Genomic DNA, 20,621 nt, shown 5'->3' with positions numbered 1-20,621 from the left:
AATAAAATAAAATTTGTTTTGACACAATTTAAAAACAATTGTTGAAGCTAAGTTTTCTTATTGCCATTTAAATTATTCACTTATATCAAAGAAAGACAAACAAGTTTTACTTCAGACAAGAGGTCTATAAGATTATAGGTTTCTTTCTAAAAAATGTTCTTGACAAAATGATTTACAACGGAAAATTGACAATTTGATATACAATTTGATATGCCACTGCATCCCTAGAAATTTGAAATATCTACCAATTTTAATGGTTTGATATGAAACCAATAAGTTGGTGTTACTCTTATAAAGTCATTGTATATTCTGAAAAGATAAAAAAAAAATAATCAGCCACAAAAATATTCTCCATCATTTAACAAAATTCAAAAGAAAAATATTATCTATTTTTTTTTCGTTTCCATGTTGCTGATCTCGCTACTAACCGGGAGATACCAATAATTTTTCAAGTATCCTATTAGGTTCGAAACAGATTTGGGCCGTATTAATGGGCCGAAAATTCATATCGCAGGTTCGAAATGCGCCGGATAAAACACGTGCGAGTGGCTGTTTTGTGTTTGCTCAGTCGAGCTTCGAACTTCTCAACGGAAACCCAAAAATCAGAAATCCCCAAATCGAAGAAGAAGAAGGTAAACACTTTGATCTTCAAGAGGAAGATAGATTCTTCGTTTTGTATCTTTCGTAATGCGATGTGCGATGACCTTGATTCTCACTTCAATTTCTCGTTTCTTGAAGCGATCGGCGAGTGATGGCGGTGGACGGTGACGAAACTAATGGGGGTGGAGATTCTCAACCATCGGTGAACACTACGGCGGAGAAAAAGAAAGAGACGCCTATCCTGAGGCTGAGTCTGGTTCCTAATAACGAGTACGTTTCTGATAGCTACGACGATCCGAATCTGGTGTATAGTTCTTGCGTATTAAGATCGTTAGAGAAGTACTTGCCGCCGGAAATTTTCTCGGCGAACAGAAACGAGAAGGCCAAATTCATGTCAGACATTTTGCGCAAATACTTTTCCAAAGTAATGGCTCTTTTCTTTTTTTTAATCTCAATCTTTGAAATCGGAATGGGATTTGATTCTTAATACGAATCATAGAATGATCTTAAGCTTTTTTATTATGAACGAACATATAGAATCTGGTTTGATGGTGATGAAGCACGTTAGATTGATTATAAACAAATCATATCTGTGAAATTGAGATTGCTTCTGAAGTTAGAGTGTGAGTCTTGATAGTTTCATGTCTATATAATGTTCCAGGCTAAACGGCTCAAGAACCGTAGGCAGGAGTTTATATCCAAATATCAGGTCAGGAGAGAAGCCTTTTTATTTTGTTTTCTTAGACTTCTTTATGCCAAAGTTTGAAATGTTTCCTTTTCCGCAGCCATCTTTCAGGGGGTGGTATGATATTGATCCCAAATTGTTTTTGCTTCCTTCTTTCCTGGAGGCGATCAGCGATAACACAGAGGCAAGCTTCAGACGCATCATTTCTGAACCGCACCCCAGTGTTTTTGTCTTTCAAATGTTTCAGCCTGACTTCTATGAGACAGTGATAGTAGAGGTAATAACATAACCCATCATCGAACCACTTATCTTCTTTACCTCTTTGTATTATTCATTTGTTGCTGTTTGATTTTATCAGGTAGAAAATATCAGAAAGTGGGCTGAGGAGACAAATTTCCCGATCAGGAGACCCAACAACATGAGTAAACACGGTGTTGTGTTGGACCACTTTGGCCTGGATATCTTCCTTAAAAAACTCATCCAGGAGTTTATATTTCCTCTTTGCAAAGGCAAGTCAATATTTGACTAAAATGCATCCAAACGACTTTTATTGGTTTAGCAGAAACACTAAACTTCACTCTGTTGTTTTGGCAGTATTCTTCCCTGAAGTATGTGGAACAATGTTTGACTCTCACCATGGATTTTTTATTGAAACTGGCGAAGATAGGGATCCTGCATTAGGTGAGTCCCCTTGATTTTCTCTAATTATTTTGCAACACCGATTCTGCAAATATTCTCACAAGACCGTACGATCTTTCTTGAACTGCAAATATATCCTGTGATACCTAAGCTGCTTAGAGAAAACCGGAGTGAATTCTTTAATAGAAAACGTAAATCTGGTTTAGTATAAGGAATTAAGGATTTTCTCTGCTAACCATTTCATCAAAGTTCTGGTGGGTATGGTCTCTTTTGTAGTGTGTCGATATTTGTTGAATTGATTATGTGAGATACATTTGCAGTGTGTCTATGTTACTCTTCTTTGGAAAAAATATCAATGTGTCCATTTATAGGAAGAGTGGAAATAGAATAGCACGGAAAAGGCATCTATTGGATCTGTTTCATGATGGATTAAAGTGCTTATATATATGACTAATCTCTGGGAAAATCGTCGGGAACGGAATACTAATGACTATTTCTTTGGGCAATGGATGCTTCTTTTTGTTATTCTGTGTTTCAACTCAGTAACTAGTGCACTGATTTTATTTTATAAAATATGCAGGCTTACATATGGATCTTTCAGAAATTACATTGAATGTTTGCTTGAAAAAACAATTTGAGGGAGGGGAAATAATCTTTGGAGGCACACGATGCAAAAAACATAAGAAGACAAAGTTCAAGGATGAGGTATGTGTCCTTTTGAGGAGCTTTTTTATTTCTTGTCCTAATACATTCCAGTATTTTGTAAATGGCAAAATGTTTAAGTAATAAAGGAAACAACTATATCTCACTGAAGCAGGCAATTTTTCGTTACTCTCATATACCGGGTCAAGCTATTCTTCACCGTGGCCGCCACTGCCATGGTGCCAATACCACAAGAACAACTTGTTATCGGGCCAATATGATTCTTTGTTGCAATAGGTAAGCAATCTTGAAGCTTTGCTCAGGATTTCAGATCATAATTGAATCACAATTTCTTCTGCTTTTCCCATTGCAGCTCTTTGTTTAGAGAGATGGAAACTTATCAGAAGGACTTCTCAGACTGGTGCGGTCAATGTGCCCATGAAACGAAAGTAAAGGAAAGCCAGATTATTGCAGCCAGAAGAGAGGTCAAAACAAAAAGACGAAGATTTTGCTCAAGCTTATTATAAGATGTTTGGTTTGAGCATGGTTATGAACTGAACCGATGGGCGTCCTTATTGCAGGGGATGATTAGAATAGAGGATGGAGCCAGAGGATCGACTGATAAGCCGTGGCATGTCTATGTTAGACGTTCAAAGAAATGAAGAAGCAGTGTGTGAAGATAAAAGAAATGAAGGTGCATAAAGAAGAGTGGAATGGTGAGTAAAAGAGTAGAACAGAGAAGCTGAGTTGGCAAACAAGAGTAGATACATAGATACAATACAAGTGAACGTATAGATGATTGTTGGTTATATAAGGAGTCTGTACAGAGTTGATTCGATTGAGATAGAGAACTCACAGTTAGGAAGTTGTACTCTTTGGTCTACAGGTTTCCTGCTCAGACCTTAAACCCTTATTGGCAGATCTGACTCTGTACTTGACAAACTGAATATATGATAAGGGGGCGGAAGCAAACGAGAAGTATGATTGTTTTGGGGATATCAAAACAGAGCAAGTGAAAACAGGGGAGATGAGAGGTGATACGGTGGTTGGAGATGGAACGAAATCGAGATCGAGCTTTGAGGGTTCGATGTCGACGTGAATTTGCAAGTCCTCCTTGCAGGGCTTCGAGAAAAAAAGCTCTTTTGGGTAGTTAAGACTACCTCTTTTTTATCTTTTATTGATGCAATATGAATGATGATTTACAATGCTGCTGCGTTCTCTAATTATAGAGGCACAGGAAAAACCAAAACAAAACCCTAGGTCTAGCAGAACAATGAGAAAGCCGACTTAAACGAAAATAGAAAAGCCCGAACAAAACCGTAACTTGATGGCCAAGAAACACTCGAGAAAGGCCCATCAAGGATCGATGCTATGCTACATCAGGTCCCTCCCGGTTGAGAAGGATTCGTCTCAGAATCCAAAGCCTCATTATCCCCACGGAAAGGAGACAAATGCTTGACGTTGAAGACGTTGTGAGTTCGTAAATGAGATGGTAATTGCACTCGATAGGCGTTGTCATTAATGCGAGCAAGAACCTCCACATGACCCACTTTTCTGGACTTGAGCTTGTTGTACTCACGAAGTGGAAGACGGTCCTTGGTGACATACACCCAAACAAAATCCCCTGGCTGAAACACGACCACACGACGTTTTCGATCAGCTGCTTCTTTATACTTGGTCGTAGCCGCCTCCAAATGCTCCTTAGCCTATTTGTGTACAAGTTGCAAATCTTCAACAAAATCGTGAGCTTGACCATGCAAACGAGTCTGATCGGGGAGAGTTGTTAAATCAAGAGGGCATCGAGGCACCAACCCATAGACAACACGAAATGGACTGAATCCAAGGCTGCGGTTAAAAGCATGGTTATGCGCGAACTCTGCTTGACACAATTCACCAACCAAACACCGCAACAAGTTTCCCAATGCTCGATTAGTGACCTCAGTCTGTCCGTCGGTTTGTGGATGATACGCTGAACTCATATCTAAACTTGTGCGTAACAACTTCCATAGCGATCTCCAAAAATGGCTTAAAAACCGAGTATCACGGTCAGACACAATAGATTGTGGTAGTCCATGTAGATGATATATCTCGCGAAAAAATAGAGTGGCCACCGTGGTAGCATCTGTAGTCTTCTTACATGGAACAAAATGAGCCATCTTGGAAATCGATCCACCACTACAAATATGGAATCATTACCACGTTGAGTCCGCGGTAGACCCAACACAAAATCCATGCTAATATCCGTCCATGGTTGTGTAGGAACAGGAAGAGGAAGATACAGGCCTGCGTTGGATGCTTTCCCCTTAGCTTGCTGACATATACGACAACGCTCGACATAGCGTTCGACATCCCGTCGTAAAGAAGGCCAGAAATATGACGATGTAACCAACTGTAACGTATGATCACGCCCCACATGGCCCTCGTTATGCATCTCCTGAATGATTTGCAAACGCAGGCTAGATTCCGGAACAAAAATACGCAATCCTTTGAAAAGAAACCCCTCGTGAATAGAATACTCATCGGTGAGACCGTGTTCAGCGTCCAAAAACACACTGGCAAAGAAAGGATCTATCTTATATAATTCAGCAAAGGTTGCAAAACCCGGAACAGAAACGTGAACCGTGGCTAACAAAGCATGGCGTCGACTCAACGCGTCGGCCACCCTGTTGGTCTTCCCGGATTGATGCTTGATAGCAAATGTAAACTGTTGCAAAAAGGCAACCCAAGAAGCATGACGAGAAGATACCTTAGCTTGACTATCCAGATGGCGTAAGGTGTCATGGTCAGTTAATAGCACAAATTCACAATGGACTAAGTAGTGACGCCAATGTTTTATGGCCTGCACAATGGCATAGAACTCAACATCATATGTGCTGTACCGTTGACGTGCACCATTCAACTTTTCACTATAAAAAGCCACAAGACGGTTTTGTTGACTAAGAACAGCGCCAATGCCGAGTTTGGACGCATCACAGTGGAGTTCAAAAGTGAGTGAAAAATCAGGGAGAACCAAAATCGGGGCTGTAGTAAGTTTGAGTTTGATGTCTTCAAATGCCGTTGTAGCCGCAGGAGTCCACTCAAAACGTCCGTCTCACATACAGTCCGTGATAGGTGCCATAATAGAGCTAAAATTGTGGACAAAACGGCGATAAAACGAGGCTAGACCATGAAAACTGCAAACATCGGTAACGGAACGAGGAAGCGGCCAAGACCGAATGGCTTCTACCTTAGCACTATCCACCGATAAGCCTTTGTCCGAGACAACATATCCCAAAAATTTAACTTCCGACGTACCAAACTCACATTTTTTACGTCCCGCAAATAACTTTTCTTGGCGCAAAACAAGAAGTACTTCTCGCAAATGGCAACCGTGGTCCTTGAGTGATGAACTGAGGATGAGGATATCATCAAAATAAACTACCACAAATTTACCAATGAATGGCTGAAGGGCTTGATTCATCACACTCATAAACGTACTTGGTGCGTTGGATAGCCCGAATGGCGTCACAATCCATTCAAATAAACATTCTCGCGTCTTAAAAGCTGTCTTCCACTCATCACCTGGACGAATACGAATTTGATGATATCCACTCTTCAAATCAATTTTGGAAAAAATACAAGCTTGACCAATCTGATCCAGAAGATCATCAAGACGAGGCATCGAAAAACGATAACGTACGGTGATCTTGTTGATGGCACGACTATCAACACACATTCTCCATGACCCATCCTTTTTTGGTATGAGTAAGGCTGGGACAGCGCAAGGACTAAGGCTCTCGCGAATATGTCCCTTGCGTAGTAAATCTTCGACCTGACGGCGTAACTCTTCATGCTCTTGTGGACTCATTCGATAGTGAGGCCGATTAGGAAGAGTAGCTCCTGGCGTAAGATCGATATGGTGTTGAATGTCACGTAGGGGTGGAAGTGACAAAGGGAGTTCGTCGGGAAAGACGTCTCCGAAGTCCGCTAAAACAGAGTCTATTGTTTCAGAGACGGGAGCCGAACACGCATGATCTTCTTGCGGCACACTTATTATGGCAAATGCGAGACCTTCATCTTGAAGTTCCTTCTCAAAATCAGACTGAGAACATAGCAAGGATGGCTCCGACAGTTTAGCCTTTTTCGAAGAATCAAAAGAATCTGGTGGAGCCGGTGTCGTCTTGAATGCATGCTCTCTAGAGGGTAGAAGCAAAATATTATGTGTCTCCCAAATGAACTGATAGGTGTTACGCACACCGTCATGTATAATCTTGCGATCATATTCCCAAGGTCGTCCCAAGATGAGGTGACTAATGTCCATAGGAGCCACATCGAAATAGAACCGATCCTTGTAGAATGGTCCAATAGAGAAGGGTACCAACGACCGCTATGAGACACGAGTAGCCACACCATTTTGAAACCATGACAGCGAATGTGGTCTCGGGTGAGCTTCCACTGGTAAGCCAAGTTTTTGAACGGCTGCTGCAGCGATCACGTTACGACAACTTCCGGAATCAATAATGAACGTGCAAATCTTCCCACGAATTGTGCATGTGGACCGGAAAATATTTGTTCTCAACCAATGGTCGTCACGTTGTTGTGGCGTTAAACACACATGCTGAATGACAAGTGCAGAGCCCACGTCGCCTGTAGTATGATGAACTGAGTCATCAGATTCTTCATACTCATCGTGGGAAGAGTGGGTATCAGCACAAGGTTGTTTCTCCCCAGCGACCAAACCACGACGTGATTGTTTGGGACAAGCGGTCTGACGGTGTCCAGGTTCGCCGCATGTATAACAACGGAGAGCATTGCGGACAGAACGCCGTAAACGTTGTTCTTCCTCTTTATATTCGGTGTTTGTCTCGGACTTGGGTTGGTCTTGACTGTCTCGTGGTAGTGATGCAGGTTGTTGTTCTGTAGAACGTGCTCTGAACGAAACAGAGTTCCACGCAGAAGACTTCAACTGTTGCTCAAACGATGCAGCTCGTCGGTGAGCCTCAGCAATGGTGGTAGGATCAAACGGTGCCAAAGAATTATGCAGTTGAGGCTTTAACCCGCCAATAAATCGTGAAACCAGTTGAACTTGAGTGTCAAAAATCTCATTCCTTGTAAGCAACAAATAGAACTCCTCGGCATATTCATCTACTGAACGAGACCCTTGTTTCAAGTTTTGAAACTTTGTGTATTGGAGACGGTCGTAATTATGAGGAAGGAACGTGTACTTCAATTTTTTTTTAATTTCTCCCACGTCCGTATTGGCAACTTCCCCGCACGAGCTCGAGTGGTTTTGGTTTGTTGCCACCAAGAGGCTGCATGACCACGAAATTTCGTTGCTACCAATGCTACTTGACACTCACCCGGAACTCCTTTAAAATCGATGATCTCCTCCACAGCTACCAACCAATCAAGTAGATTGTCTCCACGAATACCACCGTGAAACTCCAGGATATCAACACGAAGACCTTGTTCCCAGCGGATGTCGTTGTGTCGTTGCTCTTGTTGGCAGATTTGAATGAGTTCACGATGCTGAGGATCATTGAGAACCACCGGATTGTCTTGCGGCACTTGTCGTTGGTCACCACCGATCATAAGTTGTTGATTGTTATGACGCGGTTCATGTTGAACATCGGCTACACCAGCTGCAGCCGGACGCAAATTACCATCATCAAGATGTCATAACAAGGTTTGACTTAACTCATGGACTGAGTTTTGCATAGCCAGTTGCGAGGCGAGGAGTGTATCCCTGAACTCGACCCAGTTGATTGTCGTGTCGGGTTGCTTCTCTCCGTCGGTCTCGTCTTTCTTTTGAGGAGGCATGATCAATTCCAGGAACGAAAAAGAATCTGATACCAACTGATAAGGGGGCGGAAGCAAACGAGAAGTACGATACTCTGTTTTGGGGATATTAAAACAGAGCAAGTGAAAACAGGGGAGATGAGAGGTGATACGGTGGTTGGAGATGGAACGAAATCGAGATCGAGCTTTGAGGGTTCGATGTCGACGTGAATTTGCAAGTCCTCCTTGCAGGGCTTCGAGAAAAAAAGCTCTTTTGGGTAGTTAAGACTACCTCTTTTTTATCTTTTATTGATGCAATATGAATGATGATTTACAATGCTGCTGCGTTCTCTAATTATAGAGGCACAGGAAAAACCAAAACAAAACCCTAGGTCTAGCAGAACAATGAGAAAGCCGACTTAAACGAAAATAGAAAAGCCCGAACAAAACCGTAACTTGATGGCCAAGAAACACTCGAGAAAGGCCCATCAAGGATCGATGCTACGCTACATCAATATATATGTAGAATCATTTGAGGTAAATAGCTCTTTGTATCTTGTCTCCCTCCCACAATACTTATGTACAATGAACCATTTAATATAGAACTGATTGCTTGTTTAAGCCTTGTATTTTTGGTTTCTGTTGCGACAATGTTAACATGTTAAAAGCTATTGGGCATTAAATGATAAAAGACGGAGCCGCATGATTGGCATAGAAACGTCCCATATGATGATGACCAGTGACCCACTCATATAATTTTGTAGTAAATGAACAACTTTGATGTACAAGTTTTAGCAAAAGTATACCAAACTTTTTTCACATTCGTAGCCATCTTCGAGATTATACAACCCCAACGGGCAGCACCACGCTAACCACACTAGTAGACAGTGATGTATCCATTTTATGTTTATTTGGAATTAATCATATCGGAGTGAATTCATCAAAACGGCCATTTAAAACTACAGTACTGGTTTCAAATAATAGATAACAGACCTAATCCAACTATTTAAACAAATTTATCAAAAAAAATTTTTTTTGTTAAAGCAAATTACTTAAACAAATTGTCTTTAAGAAGGGATGAAGTTGTACCATAGTGCACACAAAACAATCTAGTTGAGCTATTTTCTACCGCTGTTTTTTAGATACAAATATATTCATATTTCATATTTACCAGTTGAGCTACATATAGAAACTCTTCACTTGAGGTGAATCAAGATATCAAAACCAAATATGATAATAACAAGAGCAATACTTTTGGGATCTGAATAAGTGATCTATGACTATGAGCTAAGACATACTTATTAACCACTTATCAGCTAAGAAAGTTTCTTTCCCTTCCACATTAAGTTTATATGCTTCTTCTTCCCTACCTCGTGTAACATCCCCAATTTTATGTAATTGGACCGGTCTGTTTTTCTACCTATGTTAAAAGCCCATTAGTCTAAAATCTAGTAAACGACAAAGGGTTTTCGGTGTTTGTTTGTATGTGCGTTTATATCTTCATGAGCCGTCAAAGGGAATGTCCATCAAAAACCCTAAGAGCCTTTGACGTGAGAGAGAGTATGGGAAAATAAGAGATCGTAAAAAAAAAATAGAGAAAAAGGAAGAAGAAAAGATGGTGCCGAGAGATGGAGGTGAGAAACGGCGAACCGTATGATAATCAACGAAGAAGGAGACGTTGCGGAGGTGGTGGATCTGTTAATCACTACTGTGACTGTGGCAAGCCACGGTGGTGGTGAAAGAGAAAAGTTGGAGTAGATCAAAAGTGGAGAACAGAAAAATAAGAAAGAGGAAGAAGGGAGGGAAAACAGTTTGGAGGAGGCATCTTTGGAGACTCGCCGCCGCCGGATTTGACATCAATTTATCAATCTAAAATAATCATCGTGATCACCATCAAGCCATGAGCTCGTAGCAACTGACGGAAGTCCGATCGGAGTTATATTCAAGAAGTTATGTTCATTGCTTCCTGCGCAAGAAATATCTGAAACAGTCCGAACCTGCAGCCCTAGAAATCAGATTCGAGGTTATCTCTTTGGAACAGCGTTTGGTGGCCCAAAACTTACCTAGCTGAAATTTTGTGGGGAGCATCACGGTACTATAATTTAAATATTTAACGGTAGGATCGTGATTTTAACGGTTAGTTGTGGTTTTACCTGTGTGTTTATGAGGCTCGTTTGTATAGAATAAATTGTGACATTATATATTTGGTTTGGCAACGAGGTTGGATGGAGCTGGTGTTTTTGAATATTGGGTCTGAAATGGGAAAGGAGAATTGAGTTTCAACGTTTAAGTGGCAAAGGTGAGGGTAGGCATGACCAAAATCAAACCGTAACTGTATTTCGAACCGTAATCGGATCGTATCTGAACCGTAACCAGACCGTAACCGTATAAAATGGTTAAAAACCGTAACCGTTAACCGTAAATATGTGGTTAAATTATATTAACCATAACCATTAATTAACCGTAACCGTATCAAAACCGTTGGTTAACCGCATAGTTAAACCGTAATTTATTAACCGTAATTGTTTTAAAAATGTAATAAAATATACTAATAATTATTTATTTAATATGAATTATATGATATATAGAAATATGAATACACTAAAAGAACATATTAGTTATAAATAAATAATATCAATTATATTATATCATCAAATAATATTAACCGTATCATATTATCAAATAACCATAACCGTGTAAAACCGTAACCGCTTCAACCGGAACCGTATTCAACCGTAACCGTTTAACCGTTTAATAAACGTTTATGGTTAAGGTTAAACAAAATTTCTAACCGTAACCGGTGGTTGATAAACCTTAACCATGATAACCGTAACCGTCGTCATGCCTAGGTGAGGGTGGTAATCGCGGAAACACAATTATTCACTGTTTTGGAGGATTTGTGTTTTTTTTTTAAAATCCACTGTTATTCAACTAGTGATTTTAAAATCACATCTCAAATCCACTGTTATTGAATATGAAATTTGTTAAAAATCATTCAAAATCACTCACAATCCACTGTTATTCAATCAACAATTTACAAAAATCATAACAAATCCACTATTATGTTTTTCTTTTTTTTTTAGAAAAACATAATAGTGATTGTGAGAGACTTTGGATACATTTTTATAAGGGAAATCCTGTTTAAACAATCCCACCTTTGAGAATGGTTTTGAAAGATTATTTTAAAAAAAAACAAATTACGAACAAGGCTCTCGTTAAGAGGTGATATTGACGCCAAATTATAATGATACGAACATTATGTCAAAAATTATAATACTCTGTTCTCTTCTTCTCTCTCGTTACAGAGGTGATAGTGATTGTGACCAAACTCATTCACGGTGGTGGAATGTTGCTCTGTTTTGGTGTGAGAAAACAGAGTAACGTGACCAATTCCGACGACCACTTTTGACTTCTTTGGGCTGTTTTTTTGGTGTGTTAATTATGGGCTTCGCATCTCGTTTCGGTGTTGAGTTACTTGCCCAACAAGTTACGGTGGTGTCACGTTATGTTAGTTTTCTATTTCTTTTTGGGAGAAAAATATTCTCTTTGCTTTTAGGTTTTGTGTTAATCTACAACTTTATAAATAGAGATCGTGTATACTCTATTGTATAAAGAAGAATATTCTCTTTTCTTCTCCACGTCTTACCATCACCATCTTCTCTCTCTTTTCACTCTGTTTTCTCACCCCAAAACAGAGCAACACTCCACCTTTGCTCAGCTTGCATCTTCTTGGTCGTTATAGCTTCCGCCCCTAATCACTTCACGTCGCTCTTGTATTTCTCTTATGTCAAAATGAATATTTCTCTTGATTTACTTTTGTTAATCTCCATGTTCTGTTTCAATGTTTGTGTCACTTTCATGCGATTAGATGATGTTTGTCTTAGATTTTGTTAGTTTATTGTCGAATTGTTCTTCTTTTTAACGTTTGTACATAGTTAATGGTTGCTTACAAATTTTTTTGTTTCTTTTGTATGGCTTTAGTTTCCAAGCTACAATGGGAGATACAGAAGATGTGAAAGGCAAAGGTCAATATAAACAATGGTCTGAGCCTGAACACAAGTTGTTATTGCGGCTCCTAGTTGATGGAATCAATCAAGGTTTTCGTGATGCTAATGGAAAGTTCAACAAATTGACGGTGGAAACAAGAATATTACCACCTCTAAATAAACAGCTTGGAACTAAAAAAACCTACAATGAGTACAAAAATAGGATGAAGATCTTGAGGGGTAAGTACAACAACTTCACAGAATTTCTTCGTTTTAGTTCAGGGTTTGGATGGGATCCTGAAACGAAGAAATTTACTGCAACAGATGAAGTATGGGATATATTTTTGAAGGTAAAAAATTTAAACTTAAACTTGAGTATAGCAGGGACGCTTAAGTATAAAACTAACATTTACACCATCTCTTTTAATATATGTAGGCTCATCCACTTAAAACAGCTTTGCGTGATGAACCATTTGAAGATTTTGGGGACTTAAGAACTATATTTGCAGTGAATACTGCAACTGGACAGAATGCTGTGGGTTTAGGCGATGTTGTTGATACAGGTTCTTATCAAGTTGGAGAGAGTGATGGGATACATGATTTAAGTCATGTCCAAATAATGGATGATGTAGACGATATACCATATGAAGAAAGATCTGTGCATGACGTTTTTTCTGCTTTAGATGAAAGCAGGTTAGGAAAGCTTCCTTCACGTAAGAAAGCTAGAACTGATGCAAGTAGTTCACACAAGGCTTTCGATGAAGTGAATACGGTGGCAGAATTTGGTCATCAAATTTTTGGTATGATACAGAAAAGATGGGAAAAAGAAACTGAAGAAAAAGAAGTTGATGACAAAGCTAATAATGTGTGGGATGCTATCAAAGAAATTCCTGATTTGGCCGATGATATGCGGTATGCGGCCATGACATTGGTTCACAGCTTAGGTATGAAATATGGATTCGTGCATATGTCCATAGAAGAGCTTAAAGGATGGATTATACGAAACCTTCGTAAACCAGGCGAATGAAGTTTTATGCATCAATATGGAGTGAGGATGGTTTTTTAATTTCAGTTTTGAGTTTTTTTTTCTGGTTTTTGGCATTAATTTAAAAATATGTTATGGTTTTAGGTAACATTTAAATAATACTTTAAAATATTTTATGAGATTTAATTTAATAATATTTTCAGTTTGAGAGTCAATTATTCTTCTCTTCTACGTATAATCAACTCATTCCATAATCACTTGAAATATATTATGTTAGATTACAAAAGAGAAGAGCCAATGAGTTGTGTTGACTCGTTTGAAAAGAGTATAATCCCTCATCAAATTAATAAATAAACAATGGTACTCCCCTATATTTTTTTGGCCGGTAAAAAAAGGTTGGAGGCAAATTTTGGAGGGTAAAAATCTGGAGGCAATATATCTCTTATATATGTGTAAATGATATTTGCCCTAATATGTGTAAAAGAGTATAATCCCTCATTTCTTATTCTTCTCGAGAGTTACATCATCACCGCCACTAGCTTACTGTGAGGTACTCAATTTTTTTATAATATCAAATACGTAGTTCTTAAGATATTAATGATCATGTGCCTTTTAGCCTCCCTGTATGATTTGTATGTAGTACTCATAATAGAAATCTAAGTTTTAAGTCGTGACTTTTTTCATCCAATGTTTTTTGTTTTGATTGTAATACTGTGTAGACTTTTAATAATGGATCGTATTGTTCAAGAAAGTGAAGAGATACAAGCAAAAAGAAAAAGGAAAAGAATGAGGAATTTCAAATCGGATGTTGACATAATGTTATTGCTTTTGTCCATCATTGCAAAGATCCGATATTTTTATCCACAGATTCAACGCCAGATCAGAAAACCAACAACAAAACTTGGTCATGAATACATACGATATTCGCTAGTTAAAGATCCTGACCAATTCCGACGGCTGTATCATATGTATCCGGAGCCATTCCTAAAGCTATGCAACATATTTAGAGTGAAGATGGGTTTAAGAGACACAAGAAATGTTTCAGTTGAAGAAATGCTTGCAAAATTTTTGATTATTGTTGGTCAAAATGCGAGGTATATCAATGTTGAAGCTATATTCGAAAGGTCAAGATTCTCAATAAGCAAGAGTTTTAACACAATTATGAAGATGTTAAACGCACTTTCTCCAAGCTACATGGCAAAACCCGGGCTTGCAGTACCCACAAAAATAAGAGACAGTACACGATTTTATCCTTATTTTAAGGTATGCAATTTCTTGTTCTATTTTTTTTTAATAACTCTCAAAATTTTGATATTTTGTTTTCATTTATTTAAGGATTGTGTGGGAGCTATTGATGGAACACATATCCCTGCAATGATAGCTGGAAAAGAAACAACTCCTTATCGTAACTGAAAAGGACAATTATCGCAAAATGTTTTAGCTGCATGTAATTTTGATTTAGAATTCATATATGTTCTTAGCGGATGGGAAGGTTCAGCTCATGACTCAAAAGTTTTACATGATGCTTTAACAAGAAGCACTAACAAGTTAAAAGTTCCTGAAGGTATGTTATTTACATTATGATTTTAAAAACAAGACTTTGTTATTTATTTGATATTTATCTCACTTATATTTGTGTTCTTTATAAAATTTCAGGAAAGTTTTATTTAGTTGATTGTGGATTCGCTAATCGTCGTAATTTTTTAGCTCCGTTTCGAAGTACTCAGTATCATCTCCAAGACTTTAGAGGGCAAGGAAAAGATCCCGTAAATCAAAATGAGTTGTTCAACCATCGTCATTCAAGTTTGCGAAATGTAGTAGAGAGGATTTTCGGCATCTTCAAATCAAGATTTCTTATCTTCAAATATGCACCACCCTTTCCGTATAAAACACAAGCGGAGTTAGTTCTTGCATGTGTTGTTTTACATAACTATCTTCGTAAAGAATGTCGCTCGGATGTGTTTCTTCCCAAAGAAAATGATGTTGAAGAAAGTGGTGTTGACGAAAGAGATGATGGTGAAAATAATGGAGATGAAGAGATTCATGGTACTCAAGAACAACAAAGAGTCCATGCTAATAACTGGAGAGCAACAATAGCTGCACATATGTGGACCGATGCTATGAATATGGGGACATGAAACAATAGAGTGCTTTAATTTATCTTTAATTCTGTTTTGTACCTTCCAATTTGTTATGTTATATTCTCAAAAAAATCTTTGAGTTATGCGATCGTATTCATCCGTTTGGCAAGTGTAAAAGCTTTACTTTTGGAAAGTCTTTTTGTTATGAATTCTCGTTTATGGACTTGACAATCTTCTTAAAACCCACTTAAAATCTCACCAAATCCCATCAAATCTCATCAAATCACAATTTTTGTTTTTTTTCAAAAATGGAAAATAATAACAAATCCACCAAACTACCTTAAAATCTCACTGAAAATCTCCTAAAATCCAAAAATTTATAAATCCTCCAAAATCCTGTTTTGAATACACCCCCCTAGAAATCAGATTCGAGGTTATCTCTTTGGAACAGCGTTTGGTGGCCCAAAACTTACCTAATCGAGCTGAAATTTTGTGGGGAGCTTCACGGTACTATAATCTAAATATTCAACGGTGGGATCGTGATTTTAACGGTTAGTTGTGGTTTTACCTGTGTGTTTATGAGGCTCGTTTGTATAGAATAAATTGTGACATTATATGTTTGGTTTGGCAACGAGGTTGGATGGAGCTGGTGTTTTTGAATATTGGGTCTGAAATGGGAAAGGAGAATTGAGTTTCAACGTTTAAGTGGCAAAGGTGAGGGTGGTAATCGCAGAAACACAATGATTATTTTATAAGCATGTTCTTCATGAATTGCTTGTATAGGCTTGGAAACTATGTGATTGGATATGTCTATTGTTTGATATTGTATGATATGATTAGATGTATGATTATAATGAATGATGACATGATATGATGAGTTGATGTGTAACATGATGATCGTTGTGTGGTGATATGAAATGAGATTGTGTGTTGGGGACACAAACATGGGATTTGTTTTGTGCCTCGTGATGGGTGGAACATGGGATTGGTTTTGTGCCTGGTAATTGGACGAACATGGGATTTTTTTCGTACCTGGCGATTGGACGAATATGGGATTTGTTTCGTGCCATGCTAAGATGATGGGATTTCGGTTTAGCGTAGTTGATGAATGTGTGTATTGATGAATGCATTGGTGTTAAGATATGGTTTAAGTAATATTATGAATATGCTAGATTGAATATTATTTGAAATTGTTATGCTTGTTGGATGTATGTTAAGAATGTGGAGTCTGATTCTATGCTATTCACTGATTGTCGAATGTTATTAGAATGTCGTCATTGTGTTCATCGTTTTATCTTTCCCTCAGGTTTAAAAGCTCTATGAGAAGTGGAACAAGTTTTATGATTGAAGAGTTTTATCTAAATAAATAAGCATTTTGGTGGTACTATTTGATTAACACATTGTCTTGGCAGATAAGGCGGGACAAGGTGTTACACCTCGATCTGGTTAATACCATCACTATCCTTTACCCATCAGGTTCCAACATTTGACCTTTACTTGATTGAGGAGTTGTTCCCGCAGATGTAGATCTTAGTTAGAGTTTGTATAATGTGTGGTGATTATGATTCTGTAAACTTTGAAATTACATGTCATGTTGTCTTGGCTCAAGAAAACGACATGTAGAATTCGATTTATACTTTTCTTTGGCTGCTTGAGTCCCACCGGAAAAAAATGTTATAGACATGACAAGTGATAAGATCGAGAAACTAATATACTCCATAGAAAATATTTTATTATACTTGACTGCTTAGCTGGTTTCCGAATTAAATGACACGAATATCTAAGTCTTGACTTGTGTAATTCATGCATACAAATCAAACAAAACAGTTTTGTCCGGTTGAGATTTTCTACACAATCTTTTTTTCTTATTAGTGCTATATAGCTAGTAACCCCCTTACTATATATAGCTAGTAACGCCCTTACTAGAGATCAAGAACAAATACACTAAACTGATCAACTAGAGCTCAAAACAAAATATGAGTTTAAGCGTTGATCTCAAGGATCTGGATGTGTTAACATCGAACGCAAAGAAAATACAAGATGATGTGTTGAAGGAGATACTAACACTTAACGCCAACACAGAGTATCTCCAACGCTTCCTACATGGAAGCTCTGATAAGGATTTGTTCAAGAAGAACGTACCGCTGGTGAGCTACGATGATGTCAGGCCTTATATCGAACGGAGAGCCCTCGGATGTGATCTCGGGCGGACCCATAACTAGATTCCTCCGAAGGTACATAACTTTTTTATCATCATAATTGTTAATTAATGGATCGGCTAGTTCTCAACTCAAGACTATAATGGATGCTTGGTATGATGATGATCTCTAGCTAATATTTATATGGTCTCCAAAACGATTATGAACTCGTCGTGCATGTGTAGCTCTGGAACTACAGGAGGGAAACAAAAGATATTTCCAATGAACGATAAGTACATTGGAATGATGGGATACCTTATGGCTCTATCTTCTCTCGTTACTTCCAAGTAATTCATTCTCTATTTAATGCTACACAAATTATAAGTTATAACTATTGGTTCATATATAGTTTTAATTTGATTTAGAAATCTAAAGCAAAATCTAGTTATTGAAATCTACTAATATATAGTTTTAAATTCCTATTATATTCATTGATTTATAAATTTATTTTCATTTTTTTAAAAGTTTCAACCAATCCATAAAAAAAAAAATGTAGTAGAGTACTTTTTCTTAGCTTCCATCATTAAAATTGTTCTGGTTCTACTTTATAGGCATTTCAGTGACAGCGTTGGTGAGGAAGGAAAGAAAATGGGGTTTCATTACATCAGAACAGAATCCACAACTCCCTCCGGATTACTCGTTTCTACAGCACTTGCAAGCTTTTTCATGAGCGATTACTTTAAAAACCGGCCATCAAAATGTAATTCAGAGTACACAAGCCCCGACCAAGTCATATTGTGCCCCGACATCAACCAAAGTGTGTATTGTCATCTTCTATGCGGGCTTTCCCAGAGAGACAAGGTTGTGGTTGTTAACGCTACCTTTGCTTATACCGTGGTCCAAGCGATTGATGCTCTACAAATCTACTGGAAAGAATTGTGTAGCAACATCCGATCAGGCCATGTTAGCGAGTGGATCACTGACTTAGAGTGCAGAAACTCAGTCTCGGCCATTCTTGGGGGACCTAATCCTGACTTGGCTGATGTTATTGAACAAGAATGCAGCCACACGTCATGGGAAGGTATCATTACACGACTTTGGCCTAGAGCAAAATACATTAAATGCGTCATTACAGGCCAAATGGCTCAATACATTCCAACATTAGAGTTTTATTCCAACAAACTTCCTATAGTATCCTCGACTTATGGGTCTTCTGAATGTTTATTGGGGATAAATATGGATCCTTTATCCAAATTACAAGACGTATCCTACACATTTTTGCCGAACATCTCCTACGTGGAGTTTCTACCTGTTGATCATGAGGGAGATATGAACAGCATTATTGATCTTGTGGACGTCAAGTTAGGGTCCTACTATGAACCTGTGATCACTAATTATTTTGGTCTACACAGATGTCTTATTGGAGATATTCTACAGGTGACTGGATTTTACAATAACACACCTCAGTTTAGATTTGTAGGCAGAAAGAATGTGGTTTTAAGCGTCAATGTTGAAACAACAACTGAAGAGGACCTTTTAAAGGCGATGGCTCGTGCGACCCTTGTTCTTGATCAGTCCACAAATTTAATGTTGACGGGCTTCACATGCTATGCTGACATCTCCACTTTTCCAGGTCACTACGTTTTTTTTTGGGAACTCAAAGCTAAAGATGTTAACTATGATTTTGAGCTTGACGAAAATGTATTGGCGGAATGTTGCTATGCGTTAGAGGAATCATTTGATGCTCTTTATAGAAAACTTAGAAGTAAAGATGGCTTAATTGGAGCTCTAGAGATAAGAGTGGTGCAACAAGGAACATTCGATTCTGTCATGCAATATTTCATCTCCCAAGGTGGTTCAATTACTCAATACAAGACACCCCTGTGTATCAAATCTTCTGAAGCCTTGGCAGTTCTTGAAAATAAGGTTCTTGCTCGATTCTACAGCAAAAAAAAACCCCTGCTCTTGAATTGTAGCTAGGCATGTCAATTAGGGCCAAAGCCCACAGGCTGGCCCGGTCCGGCCTTAAAAAATAGCGTGCTCGAGCTTAAATATATGTCCAGAAAAAATTGGGTTTATCGGGTTCAGCCCGTTTGGGGGTATAGGGTTTTTCGGGCTTAGTCCGATCGGATTCGGGCCAGTCTGAAAAACTTTTTAACAAATATATTTGTACTTTTTTGTTAACGTTTTTGTTTGATTGCAATATTTGATTAATAATTTATTTTAATTAAAGTTTTAAACTCTAATCCTAGTTTTTATATTTACTTAAAAACCATACTTAATATTTTAAAAAAATTTATCTATGATATTTTATATGAATTATAGATTAGTTTATTTGGTTAAAGTATCGAAATTTTGTTTAGTTTTAACTTTTTCTATTAAATTAAGTTGGTTGTAATGAATATAGATGAGTTATTAAATTTTTGATTGATTTGTTTTATAGTGCACTTTCAAACACTGTTTTTTAAGGCTTATAAGTTTGAATTTTTGATCGGTAAGATAAGCCCGAAAAAGTTCGAAAAGCCTTGTAATCCTGTTAGGACTGAGCTTGGGCTTTGAAATATAGGTTCGGAAATATTTCGAACCGGGCCGGACCGAACTCAAACATATGTGGGCTTTACGGATTGCCCGGCCCAGCCCGATTGACCCCCTACTTGTAGTTAGCTCTTTGTGTTTTTATTGTTTTTAGTAAAGAACAACAAAATCGTGGAAAACAAGTAAGTGATTTACCTTTCTGCAAAATAAATGACGTTTGGTAGTAAAATTGATAAACTTTCTATAAATTAATAAAATTATTAGTTTCGACAGTATTACTTTTATAAAAGTTTTGTTGCATTTTTTTGTTGTTATGCATGCCATACCATAATAATTTATGATGGCCCCAAACTAAAAGAATAATAATATTAAATGTTCATGAACAAGAAAGCTGTTTCTTCAGATACGCCAAAAAGTTGTTCCTAGTTTAGATATCTCTAATAAAGTATTTTGAGGTTGGTACGGTGTCATCAAGTTTTGTGAAAATCTGTGTCTGCTATATATAATTTATATACTTTCTCACCAAAAAGAAATCTATAATGTCTATACATGGTTTTCCAATCAAGATTAGCG

General features: G+C 37.9%; 2 protein-coding genes and 2 pseudogenes across 3 annotated transcripts; all 4 read left to right on the top strand.

Moving 5' to 3' along the window:
- LOC104742396 (uncharacterized PKHD-type hydroxylase At1g22950-like) lies at positions 552 to 3,544 on the top strand. Of its 2 annotated transcripts, XM_010463396.2 has the most exons (10): positions 552 to 632; positions 739 to 1,024; positions 1,262 to 1,309; positions 1,386 to 1,562; positions 1,644 to 1,794; positions 1,880 to 1,966; positions 2,505 to 2,629; positions 2,742 to 2,863; positions 2,940 to 3,051; positions 3,148 to 3,544. In XM_010463396.2, the coding sequence occupies exons 2-10, from the start codon at positions 752 to 754 to the stop codon at positions 3,226 to 3,228; spliced, it is 1,176 nt and encodes a 391-aa protein (XP_010461698.1). In that variant the 5' UTR covers positions 552 to 632; positions 739 to 751; the 3' UTR covers positions 3,229 to 3,544. The 2 variants fall into 2 exon arrangements, with proteins under 2 accessions (XP_010461698.1, XP_019091302.1); XM_019235757.1 differs by having other exon boundaries at positions 567 to 1,024.
- On the top strand, positions 12,472 to 13,457 carry LOC104742395 (uncharacterized protein At2g29880-like). The gene is made up of 3 exons (XM_010463395.2): positions 12,472 to 12,658; positions 12,796 to 13,002; positions 13,126 to 13,457. Exons 1-3 carry the CDS (start codon positions 12,534 to 12,536, stop codon positions 13,334 to 13,336), a joined length of 543 nt encoding a protein of 180 aa, XP_010461697.1. The 5' UTR covers positions 12,472 to 12,533; the 3' UTR covers positions 13,337 to 13,457.
- LOC104743963 lies at positions 14,489 to 15,432 on the top strand (annotated as a pseudogene).
- Positions 17,352 to 19,684, top strand: LOC104742393 (annotated as a pseudogene).

This window comes from Camelina sativa, chromosome 14 (assembly GCF_000633955.1).
Source record: "Camelina sativa cultivar DH55 chromosome 14, Cs, whole genome shotgun sequence".
In the NCBI taxonomy this organism is placed as follows: Eukaryota; Viridiplantae; Streptophyta; class Magnoliopsida; order Brassicales; family Brassicaceae; genus Camelina; species Camelina sativa.
The sequence above is the reverse complement of the archived record's forward strand: the minus strand, read 5'-3'. Positions and strand labels throughout refer to the sequence as shown.

Excerpts from the sequence above, each read along its gene's own strand:
- LOC104742396 (XM_010463396.2), top strand. The coding sequence starts at position 752 with ATGGCGGTGGACGGTGACGAAACTAATGGGGGTGGAGATTCTCAACCA. Across the intron at positions 1,563-1,643 it reads ATGAGACAGTGATAGTAGAG|GTAGAAAATATCAGAAAGTG; the intron begins GTAATAACATAA and ends TGATTTTATCAG. Across the intron at positions 1,967-2,504 it reads AGATAGGGATCCTGCATTAG|GCTTACATATGGATCTTTCA; the intron begins GTGAGTCCCCTT and ends TAAAATATGCAG.
- LOC104742395 (XM_010463395.2), top strand. The coding sequence starts at position 12,534 with ATGAAGATCTTGAGGGGTAAGTACAACAACTTCACAGAATTTCTTCGT. Across the intron at positions 12,659-12,795 it reads GTATGGGATATATTTTTGAA|GGACTTAAGAACTATATTTG; the intron begins GGTAAAAAATTT and ends TGAAGATTTTGG. Across the intron at positions 13,003-13,125 it reads TCTGCTTTAGATGAAAGCAG|ATGGGAAAAAGAAACTGAAG; the intron begins GTTAGGAAAGCT and ends GATACAGAAAAG.